The sequence below is a fragment of the Coturnix japonica genome, chromosome 17, assembly GCF_054131305.1.
Source record: "Coturnix japonica strain WE chromosome 17, WE-NBRP24, whole genome shotgun sequence".
Classification (NCBI taxonomy): Eukaryota; Metazoa; Chordata; class Aves; order Galliformes; family Phasianidae; genus Coturnix; species Coturnix japonica.
In genome coordinates, this window is record NC_140679.1 from 1,898,723 (window position 1) to 1,910,863 (window position 12,141).

General features: G+C 47.2%; 1 protein-coding gene across 1 annotated transcript; it reads right to left on the reverse strand.

Annotated features, from left to right (window-relative positions):
• Positions 1-8,492: 8,492 nt before the first annotated feature.
• LOC146757984 (uncharacterized) lies at positions 8,493-11,564 on the reverse strand. The gene is made up of 5 exons (XM_085517971.1): positions 11,164-11,564; positions 10,971-11,072; positions 10,077-10,262; positions 9,411-9,552; positions 8,493-9,225 (listed from the first exon to the last, which is right to left on the reverse strand). The coding sequence occupies exons 2-5, from the start codon at positions 10,987-10,989 to the stop codon at positions 9,129-9,131; spliced, it is 444 nt and encodes a 147-aa protein (XP_085374097.1). The 5' UTR covers positions 10,990-11,072; positions 11,164-11,564; the 3' UTR covers positions 8,493-9,128.
• Positions 11,565-12,141: the final 577 nt, after the last annotated feature.

Genomic DNA, 12,141 nt, shown 5'->3' on the forward strand with positions numbered 1-12,141 from the left:
CAAGACAATTCGTTCCATTCCCTTCCCTGGCACCGAGGTCAGGCTAACAGGCCTGGAGTTGCCCGGATCCTCCTGACAACCTTGCTTGGAAATGGGAGTCACGTTGGCAAGCCTCCAGTCTTCTGGGACCTCACCCGGTAACAGGGAGCTCGGAAAGATAATGGAAAGCGGCTCGAGTGAGGGTCAGCCCTTAAATGAGGTCTCAGAGGAGGTGGAGTCGAGCTCCAGCCCTCCCGGGAGCACAGCTCTATTACTCTCACCTGTGCTCCCGCAGCTGACCCCACACTTGCCTCAGCTGATTCATCAGAGGTTCAGGCTGTGATTACCAATCTCCCATACAGCCCCTATGGGTCCCAATGTTTCCCTATGGGTCTCTAGGTGTCCCTATAAGTCTCTATTGAATTATTATGCCTCCCAGTTGGTCCCTATGTGTCTCTATGTCTCTCCATGGGGTCCCAATGTGTCCCAATGTCCCCCTATGGATCTCTATGTATCCCTATGGGTCCCAGTGTCTCCCTATGGGTCACTATGTGTCCCTACGTGTCCCAATGTCCCCCCTATGGGTTGCTATGTGCCTCTATGGGATCTCTTAAGGTTATCTCTGGGCCCAAATGTCTTCCTACAGGTATCTAAGTGTTTCAATGTGGTCCCTATGTGCCTCTATGGGGTCTCTTATGGGTCTCAGCAGAGTCTCATGTGTCTCTACGGGTATCACTGTCCCTCACTGTAATCCATGGTGTCCCTATATGTCCCAATGTCCCCCTATGGGTCCCAGTGTCTTCCTATGGGTCACTATGTGTTCCTATGTGTCCCAATATCCCCGCTATGGGTTGCTATGTGCCTCTATGGGGTCTCTATGGGGTCTCTTATGTGTATCTCTGTGCCCAAATGTCTACCTATGGGTATCAAAGGGTTTCAATGTGGTCCCTATGTGCCTATATGGGGTCTCTATGGGGTCTCTTATGGGTATCTATGGGCCCAAATGTTTTCATATGGGTATCTATGGGATTCAACGTGGTCCGCATGTGCCTCTATGGAGTCTCTTAAGGGTCTCATCGAGGTGAGGACATTGGGACACCTAGGGACTTCATTGATTACAGTGGGGGACAGTGAGACCCATAGAGACACATAGGGACCTTGCTGAGACTCATACGAGACCCCATAGAGGCCCATAGCAACACATAGGTAGGATACTGGGCCACATAGGGACACATAGTGACCCATAGGGAGACACTGGAACCCATAGGGGTACATTGGGACACATAGGGACCCCACGGATTACAGTGGGAGACAGTGAGACCCAGACACATTTGTAGAGAAAAGGATTTCTATTGGGAATGAAAACCACTCTTTTGGGTAGAAAATGCTAATTGTAATGATGAAAAGCTTTGTATTGGTAAGAAAATGAATTTTTTGCAAGATTCAAGAGTGATACCTAAGAGAGAACACATTTTTTTCTGGTGTAAGTCTTGATATTAGTGTGAAATACATCGGAAATTTCTCTGAAATGGATAATTCTTATGTTAATGTCATTATTTTGTAGGGGAAGACAGATATTCTGGAATCAATGAGTCATAATTTGTTACAAAGCATCATTTTAAAGAGAATGTGTCTTCTTTTGGGGATGAAAACCAGTAATTTAGGGAGAAAGTGCTATTTGTAGGGATGAAAAGCATTAGTTTGGGAAGAAAACCATAGTTTTGCAAGGATGAAGAGTGATACCTAAGAGTGTACTTTTCATTTCTGGGATAAGTATTGATATTCATGTGACCTACTTCTAAAATTTGTCAGAAATCGATATTTCTGTTGGAAATGTCATTCTTTTTTAGATGAAAAGAATTATTCTGGAAACAATGTGACATATTTGGTTACAAACGATAATTTTGTAGAGAAATCCATTTCTTTCGGTGATGAAAACCACCTTTATGTTTAGAAAATGCTGTTTGTAGAGATGAAAAACATTATTTTGGTAAGAAAACCGTATTTTTGCAAGAGTAAAGAGTTGGTACCTAAGAGAGACCTTTTTATTTCTGGTATAAGTATTGATATTCCTGTGAAATTTTTCTAAAATCGGTCAGAAAGGTATATATCTGTTGGAAATGTCCTTATTTTGTAGAGGAGAAAAGGTATTTCTGTTAGTAATGTCCTCAATTTGTAGAAGAGATAAGGTATTCTGGAAACAATGTGTAAAAAGCATTATTTTGGTGAGAAATCCATGTTTTTGCAAGGATAAAGAATGATTCTTAGGAGAGAACTTTTTATTTCTGGGAGAGGAGAGGAGAGGAGAGGAGAGGAGAGGAGAGGAGAGGAGAGGAGAGGAGAGGAGAGGAGAGGAGAGGAGAGGAGAGGAGAGGAGAGGAGAGGAGAGAAATGAGGTGGTAGAGAGAAATGGGATAGAGGAAAGGAGAGGAGAGGAGAAGAGAGGAGAGGAGAGGAGAAAGGAGAGGAGAAAGGAGAGGAGATGAGAGGAGAGGAGCAGGAGTTCAGTTTAAAAACATCGATGGACAGCATAATCAGGAAAAAATATCTGTTAAACAGGCCCAAGCACTGAGTATTTATAGTCCAACCTTTTCAACCAAACTAGATGTGGATGTAACTCAAGATGGGTCTGGATGGGGGCTCTGGCAGAGGCAGAGTTCTTTGTGAACCCCTATGAGGTTTTGGTCACAGGTTTGGCATGGAGCAGAATAAGGATACATCACAGTTGAAAAGCATTTATTGGCTACCTATTCTACACTACAGGTGGTAGAACCAGTAACTCAGATTTCAGAGGTTATCATTAAAGAACAAGGCCAGTCCAGGTGTGGGTAAAAGATCTAACACACATCTCTATGATGGGGGTGGCCCAATCACAAGCAGTGGTGCGCTCAGTTGTTCTGCTTGCCTGCTCCTCAAGGAGTTAGGAGAAATCTATGCCTGTTGCGTGTTCGAGTGCATGTGCAATGCCATGTGGAGGGCTTATCACAATAAAGATTGGAGGATTTGCTGCGTAGACCGGTCAGAACTCAGATCTGCGTTGTGCTTCCTGCGGCACCAAACGCCCAACAGAGGCAGTTCCGTGTATTGGCCAGCAGGTGGCAGCAGAGACCACGGAAAGAACGTCTGCGGGACAGACCCTGGGGATCCGTTCTCTTTTGATTATAGGGGAAGAACACAAAGATGGAAGAGGAGGAAATGGGGAAAAAAAAAAAAAAAAGAAAAAAAGAAAAAATCAAACCACAGCAAACAAATAAAAACTTCTCCAAACGTAGCAAACGTGAATGTCTGTCAATAAATAAATGAGTAATTGAATTGATGTCCCTTCCCCCCCCCCCCCCCCCCTAACTTCTGAGATGAAAAAAAACACCTGGTATCAATTGGACAGATGCACACAGTGAAGCCAGGGATGGTCTGAAACGCAAAGCAGCTGAGCAGCTTTTAGAAGAAAACAGAGTAGTAACAACTTCTGTACCTACATTCACCACTCTGAGATCCTGTCTGGGTCACCCAAGGCTTGTAAATAACCACTGGGTCGGTTCTGATGTCGAGTGATTTGTTGTCAGTTCTCTCATGGTTCTCCGGTCAGTTCTCCGGTGCCAGGATCTGCCACAGGGCATTCTGACCACGGGCATCGTGTTTCTACGCTGCTGCCTGCATTTAACAGGCAATGGGACAGCCCAGCATGTGCAAGGCAGCACCTCTTTCACACCACCAGAATGTTTAAGGCTGTTGGGATTGTTGTTAGCGTCCCATTAACACTGAGGCTAGAGATACCCTTAGGATTGACATTACTATTAGCATTACTTTGATGGTGCCCTATCTGGGTCATTTCCAGGGGATGTCAGGAGTAAGGCACAGTGTCAGGAGAAAAAGAACAGACTCTGTTACTTTATAAAAGTGATAATAGAGAGAGTTCACTGGAAAAAATACAACTCTTAAATAATACAAAGCATGCTTCTGATTGGATGCAGGCATCATCTGGGCTCTGATTAATATTAGTTTTAAGGTAAAGATTATTGTTACCTTAATGATTGTTTTTGGATTATGATCAGGGTTAAGGTTCCTTTTGCTACAAACTTCTAGCATCATTTTTGTTGTTACATTTGGAGTTAGGGACGATTTTAGAATCAGGGTAAGGGTTAGGATTAGAGTTACATTGCGGGTTAATGCTGTTATCTTTACAGCTCCTGTGAGGGTTGGGGTCTGGGTCAGGTGTTTAAAAAATGAAATGAAAAAAGAATTAAAAATATATATATTGAAAGCTTCAGATTTCCTTAATCTTTGTGGAAATCATATAATGTGCAACTCAGATCTACCTCTTCGTGCAGTGACTGCCTGTAAATTTGCTAGAGCCTAATATAATATGGCCTTGTGCTTTCCGCTAACTCACCTTCATTTCATTTTCATTAAATTTGCTTGGTAGTCAGATTTTGGTGTGTGGATATTTTAAAACAATCTAACTGACATTGGCAAAAAATTAAAAATAAATTAAAAAATGCACGACAGCATCAATTGTATCAATTTTTATAGATAAGAAGAACAGTTTTCCTTAGTTTTCTGTGCCTCTTTACTTTCTTACCTTCTCCCCTTGTGTGAGAAACTCGCAAAGTCAAAGATTTCTAGTTAGGCAAAGATGGCAGCGATAGCAGCAGTGCTTATTCATTATTGCAATACTGCGCGCACATCCCCTATTGGCAAGGGAGAAATTGCACACCAGTCAGTGAAATCAATTCTGTTCTATGCCCTAAACCCAATGCAGGTGATGCTCTCATGGCTCTCATTGGTTGAGCATCACAGGCTCACAGACTCCTCGAGACTGTTGCTAGGATTCATTTCCATATAAGGTAAATTACCAACCTCTTGTTTTTAGGGCTGCCTTGTACTTTTCTGCGGAGAGAGAAGGGCAATGTTTCCAAAAGTCAGTACATTCATTCTGTCCTGTGCTGGGCTCTACCCACCCTGTGTATTTATCTTGTGCTTGTCTCAAGTCTACCCATGTCAGAATGCCCCCAGTCTGAACTTAACTCTGTTCAGCAACTTTCTTGGTGGAAAAACTACTTATACAGCTGTTTTACAAGAGGGTTATACATTCAGTTAGGGCCTACACTATGTACTGAAAATACTGGAAACTTCCACTGCAAAACCACAATCTACCTCTCCCATCTGTGCAGCCTTGCAGACCCAGAGCATGCCAGGTTATTTCTGCTTTCATAGCATTTGCATGCTGTAGGGTGAGCACAAGGTTCTGCTGCTTGATTCTTCTGCAAGAGCTGCCTACCGGCAAATGGTTGCAGGGATGGAGGATGTGACAGAAAGCATTTGTCTCCACAAGAGCAGAGTTACATTCAGTGCAGAGAGTGTGAGAGTCAGGTTGGTGTGGAAAAGCACTGACACGCTGGGGATGATGCAGTGCTCACATGTCTAAAACTCACAGACATTACTGTCAGAAGGATGGTGCTGTGTTGTGCTTCTACCTTTGGCAGCCCCTGCAGAAATGCTGTGGCACACAGAACACCTTTGTATTGCACTGACTGCTGCCATGCAGCATGGATTTAACACACCAAATCCAGAGGAGCATGACTGCATCTAACTGCCCTGAGAAAAACTACTGTAGCTGAAGAGATGAGGAGGCAGCTGCTCATCTGCAGAACAAGCAGTACTGCCAGACACTGGGCCAGGTGAGCACCTCCTGCTGCAGCGTGATGATGACAGGGCTGGAGATGATCTGCAAAGCCAGCTTAAAAGTGGGAGACATGAGTCAACATGGCAGGAGGACAGAGGTGTTAGGGAGCAGCCAAGGCATCAAAGAGTATCAAAAGGCTTTGAAAAGTATCACAAAGCCACAGCCAGGAAGACTGGGATTATCATGAGCAGCAACCTGGATGCTAGAGATTATTTGCTCCCATACAAAATGGTAGAGATCTTGCTGCAGACATCCCAAAGCCAGGCAAAATGGGAACCCAGAGCTCTGCCTGCACGAACCCCACAGCCAGAGTGTTGCAAGCTGAGCTGCCTTGCTGTTTGTTGCATTCATCCCAATCCCTGTGAATGAAGACTCAGAATGCAGTCGAGGCGATGACTGAGCATGAGAGTGACTTTATTCAATAAAAGACAGGAGGGCTTGAGAGGTCAGGGGTGAAGATGGGACTCCTCTTGTCAAGATGAGAGTGGCTCAGAGCTTGTGCTGCTGCCTGGTGCCTGGGACTGGCAGCCTGACTCTAAGTCCCCATCTAAGATGCTCAGCTTCACCTCACTGATGCTGACCTGCTCCTGCATGGTGGTGCTGCTGCTGGGGCACTTGGGCTGTGCTTGGGATGGGCAGCACTGCAAAGGCGCTGGGTCACAATCCAGGCAGGTGACTGCTGTGTCTGGCAGGCTCAGGTCAGCATCTTCAGCAGAGCCAGGAGATATGAGAGCATGAACGTGGATGAGCCCCTTGTGTCCATCACTGTTACCATGTGGAAGGCTGTCATCCGAATTGCAGCGATTCGTGCTTAATAAGAACTCTCCATTGATGGAAACACACTGCACATCACTACTTGGTTTGGATCTCTGGGGTTGACAAGGGCTCGAATCACCTAGGAAGGCATAGAAACACAAGGGTTAGTGTCAAACGTTTGCAAGTTGAATCATGAAAGGTTGTTGATATTTGGTAATAGAGTGGCGGCAGGAAGAAGCAAATAGGCTTCAAGCAACAGAGCCACTGTCTTGAAAGTGATCCTCGTGCAGGTCCTGCTCGTGTGTTGTTTCACTGTAATCTGCTTCTTTGGGTCTACCTAGTGGGCAGCAGCACTCGAGCTGTTACTGATATCATTGAAAAGAACTGGAGACAATTGTTCTCTTCCTAAGAGCTTCAAGGTGTCTAGAAGCACAAATAGAAACCAGCAGTATTTCATCACTTCAACAAAAGGAAGGTCAAACACCTGAGCTGTGAAGAGCAGTTACAGAACCTATGCATAAGATCACACCAGACATACTTTGTTCTAACAACAGTTATGGCACATAGTCCATTTCCTTCAATATTCCCAAAATGAAATGATGTGGAGCATTACAGGGAAAGAAACACTGCACACAGACACTATGACCCTGATTATACTCAAGCAGCAGACTTAAAACAAGTCAGAGTTTTAGATTCCAGGATATTTCAGGACCTATCATGTGTGAAATTCAGTTACACAACAGTGCCTAGGTGCCTGCGTTTCAAGCAACTTTCAGATCACAGCCATGTAAAATAAAAACAAATTCAGTGCAGAAATAGCAATCCTGTACCTTAATACTCATGAGATTATCCATTTTTTACAGCACTCTGACTAAGTTCTAAAACTTGCTCATCCCAGTTCACTTCAACAAGTTCCACCAGTTCAAGCAACGCAGTTCTGAGATCCTGTGTATGTTATGCAGATAGAATTGAACAGTGCAGAAATAATCTCTGACAGCTTTAAGAGCTCCGTTTTGCTTACAAACTCTCAGTCCAAAATTATTCGCAGTTTTAAGGAAATGAACACCTGAAGCAGTTGGATCATCTGCCATTTGCTGCATTCTGCTTCTTGGCATCATGATTAGCACAAAGGGTTTTCTGCTGTCCTGCAGAGATGGACGAAGTCCTGCTTACAAATGGACCAAGTTCCAGTGTACAGCAGAGTTTGTACCAGACTAACAAGCCACGTCATTCAATTCATTTGCTCAGGTTGTTATGCACTCAGAAAGGAAACAGAACTAACTGTTGAATTCTGAAGGTAATCTGTGGGGTCCTGTAGAGAGTGTTTTTTACAGCTAGTTAGCTGAGAAGGGTCGTAAACACGGTGTGGTTAATCAAGCAGCCATAACACCTGCAAGGACAGTGAGAACATCAGGATGCCCTGTGATGGTTAGAAACTAGCCATGGTTCTGGGAACTCAGCAAGGGAGTATCTTTCAGGATGATAACAACAAGCTGTTAAGATACTCGGGGTTGGTATGTAATTGGGAACCAATGATGAGCTCCACTTTTGCAATATGTATGAGCTAATTATCCGTATTATAAAGGTACACGCAGCCAAGGAATAAACGAGATTCGCTGATCATGTCAATGACAGGTGTGGTCGTCTGCTTTTCTCCCGCCGTTCTGCAACATCATTGTTATTTAGTGTCACTGGGTTCGTTAAACTGCTGTTCATTCTCAGATCGTTGGTTTTTTTTCATTTTTTCCCTCCTAGACCCATTCACAATCTCCCTTCCCTTCCCCTCTTGGCCGCGCCGCACCGCACTGTTAGAGAGGGGAGGTTCTTTGTTCCTTCTCTCCCTGGGTTTGTTCCCACTGTCACCGAGTGAGCTCTAGAGAGAACTCCGTGACACAAACTCATTGCAAAGTCTAAGCTAGAAGGAGCATCACCTCAGTGTATCCCAGAAAAAGAACAGCGTTGAGATTTTAATTGGTTTTGGTTTTTTGTTTTATTGGGGGTGGGTTGTTTTTTGTTGTTTTTTTAGGGTTTTGGGGGGTTTTTTTTGTCTTTTTTTTTGTTTTTTTGGGGGGGAGGGGGGGGGGGGGGAGGGGTGCGAGGGGAAGGGAGAGGGAGGGGACAGTTGTTTGGTTGTTTTTAATATACAATAAAGCTATGCAGTTCCGCTGTCAGTCGCCTCAGAGAGTTCCCGAAGGAGCTCAACCACATTCTGCTCAACATTGAGTTGTTCCATTGAGTGGAGCAATGGTAGTCTTGCAGATGGAGCAATGCAGGAATTCTGACAGGATCTCCAGGTGTATCCAGTTCATCATCTGAAAGCTCCGCAACCAAATTGGAAGGGACCAGTCCTCTTGTGCCATCTGTCAGCTCTCCCTGAAACCAGCCATTCTCACCCACATCTCCAAAGACATTACGTTTTGTCCAGCAGTCAGAGGAAGCTCGTTTTCTGGGTCCTCATGAGGACCCTCAACAGGAATGTAGCTGTGTCGAGCTAAGAATCTTCAAACTGCTGGTGATACCTGTCCTGGAGAACGCAGGATGAAGGACAAAAGCTCTGCTCTCACATTCAGGGCCGTCCTCTGACAGAAGGCAGCACTCAGGACTGTTCCCAAGGATCTCTTTCATGGCTTTCAGTTCAAGCTCCTGGTCTTCCAGATGACCTTGAAGACTTCGGGCCTCTTCAATGGCAGAATGGAACGGACTGGAGCTATTACGGAGATTCTTGTTTGACTGGGTCAGAGTCTGTCTCGTTGCCTTCCCCAGCTCCATCTGCTGCTTCTGCTGCTCTCTTTTCCCTCTTGCGCGCTCTGTGAGAATGAGTTTCAGAAAGCACTACTCACTGACAGGAAATAAGGGGAAACTTGAAAGACTTTGCAACCTAAGTCCTGGCAGTGTACTGCCAGCGGCTGATTTGGCCGTCCAGGATCCTGGCACCACAAATGCTTCATTGCCAAATGCAGCAATAAGGTGTTCTGGGGAAAGGCCAACTCACAGGTAGTCTTTGAGCACCCATATCACAACACCAACGGCCAGCACCAGCGCAGGCATCAGCATCGCTGAGACCGTCACCGGAATGTGGCGCTTCCGCACAGATGTGTGAGCAGCAGCCTCTGTGCTTTTGCCTGTGTTCATCCCTGGAAGAAATGAGACAATGTCCCACGTTACCTTCAGCTGCACTACAGATAATCTCTCAGTGTGCTTCATGGACCCAAGAGGTCATTTTGTCAGTGGGTGCCTCCGTCTCTGGTGCCGAAGCACCGGAGGACAAGAAGGATTGCTTCCACCTCTCGTTGGGTACGGAGAGGCTGCACAGGCACTACCCGTGTCCTCCTCTGGGCCGAGAGCTGGGGCTGTACTCTGGGGTCTGGGCTTGGTCCGTGGGGAGAGCTACAGAGCAGAATCCCTCACGCTTTTCCCGGCATGCGTGTCCTGAGCTCTCCTGTGGGACGCCCCCCAGGCTGAAGGTCAGGCTTCAGCCAGCACAGGGCACAGCCAGAGCCAGCCCAGGGGAGAAACACTCCTGCTTCTTTTACATGTGCTCTATGCTCACACGCTCAGGTCTGGCTGCTGACCTGGTGTGCAAGAGCTGGCAGCAAGAGCCTGCAGGCACGCAGTGACTCTGGTTCGTGACACCGTATGATCATGGGACAGAAATTACCTGGCATGCCGGTTGGTGCTGCCTGCATTCCTCTGTCCGGGACGGGCAGTGTGGGATAACCGCCTTCCTGCAGTGCATCCGGGACTGGCAGTGTGGGATATCCACCTTCCTGGAGTGCATCCGGGACTGGCAGTGTGGGATATCCACCTTCCTGGAGTGCATCCCTCTCACTTTGTTGGTCCGTTCCTTTAGAAAGAAAGCAGGGCAGTAGGATTGGGATGTCACGTGCCCTCATCAAAAACTGAGCTTCTCCAATCCCGAACTCAGGTAAAGTCCAGCCCCCCCCCCAAGTACACTGTGAGCCCCTCTGTTACCCAAGGGCATTTGGGCCCTCCCAGCTATTGGACAATGCTGACTCCCTCACACCTCTTGAGAAATCAGCTCCTGTGCAAGGCCCTCACATACTGTGCTGTCACCAGCCCGTCACAGCCAGGTAGCTGCAGGCTGAAATCCAAGCTCTAACACACAGTCCAAGCCTTCAGAATTAGCATCTCCACCTCATTTCCAGCATTAGCAAAGGCAGCCAACCCTGCTCGGGATGCTCCTCCTGCCTTGAACTTGCTCAGCTGCACGGAGGGCTTTGGATGAACAGAAGCACAGCGCTTGCCACTTTGCCACTTGCTGCCATCTGGGTGCCAACGACTGCACAAAGCAGCTCTGACAAGTAATGGTTGTGCTGGGGGAGCAGCTGCCTCTGGGTCTTGGCTGGATGCAGACCATCTGGCAGCAGACCAGCTCTGGTGCTTGACAGCACCTGCAAGGTGATACATGGAACACGGCTGCAGCACGGCTCTGACCCATCCCTTCCTGCTGTGCAGGCTACAGCCTGCCCACACCTGTATATCACACCTCAGCTTCCCAGGTCCCACAGTGAACAGACTGAAGTATACCCACCACGCTCTGCCTTCTCCATTTCCTTCAGCAGTCGCTTCAGGAGACGGGATGAGCCCTGAGAGTATTTTCCTCGTTTGGATTCATCCTCTTCTCTTTCTGGACCTTAACAGAATGTATGAAGTTAAATATCATGTGCATGAAGATCTGAAGATCAGCGGCGAGTCAGCCAAGTCAGTGAAGACAGAGTACTCACTGCTGGGATTCCAGCTGGGCTCCAGCACAGGAGGAAACCGATGACCGGGCAAGGCCCACACTGGGGGCACTTCTGCAACCAAAGACCCATGAAAAGTTTTAGTCACACACTACAGCATCAACTGAGTAGCAGAGCATACAGGGGACAGGGCCTGCAGACACAAGTGTGATCAGACACAGGTGAGGAGAGCTTCCGGCACATGTGGGGGCCTCCTTTTCCCTGAGTGACCTGTAGGGTCTGGCGGTGGTTGGGGAATGCCACAGCCCAAATACAAAGGTCTGGGCTCCCTCAGCTGCAGAGGGGCAGCGGTAACCTTCCCACTGAAATGTTGCAGCTCTCCGAGAGAAAAAATACTCATGGCTCATCTGTGCAAACCCTTCCGGGCACAAACAGGCTTGGAAGACCTGGAGAGGATCTCCAGTAAAATTGCACCCAGGTAAACCATGAGAGCATGAACGTTTCAGCCTCCAAGGAAACAGACACTCATAACTTACCCCTGGGTTGTCCCCCAGGCACAGGCATGAAGTCCGGATCCAAAGGAGCATCCGGAAAGGGAGCACGAAGCTCATCATCTAGAATCAAGAACAGATGAGAGAAGTTCCCACTTATATGCACTATATGGTGTGATCTTCTCCCTCAGTAACTGGATGTGGGGCATGGGAGAATAACTCAGGTCATGATTTCCAAAGTTGCAGGGTGGACGGGATGACCTGTAGGCTGGCACCTGGCAGCGTATGCAGTGCTCTCTCCGGGCCACGTGCCACATCTCTCACAGATTACGTGGAAGAAGATGCAGCCCCCCAGGGCTTTCTTACTGGGAGGCCTCTGATGGACAGCAAGGTCACACTGAGGCACTGGAGGAAAGCACACCTGTCTCTTCCCCTGGGCTGTGGACTGGGGCTCTGGCTTGGAAACTGGGGAGTGCCATGAGCCTGAAGCAGAAATGCTCATGCACGCCCAGCACGCCTCTTCTGAACT

Excerpts from the sequence above, each read along its gene's own strand:
- LOC146757984 (XM_085517971.1), bottom strand. Across the intron at positions 9,553-10,076 it reads AGCACCAACCGGCATGCCAG|GGATGAACACAGGCAAAAGC; the intron begins GTAATTTCTGTC and ends CATTTCTTCCAG. Across the intron at positions 9,226-9,410 it reads TGGGTGCTCAAAGACTACCT|AGCGCGCAAGAGGGAAAAGA; the intron begins GTGAGTTGGCCT and ends TCATTCTCACAG.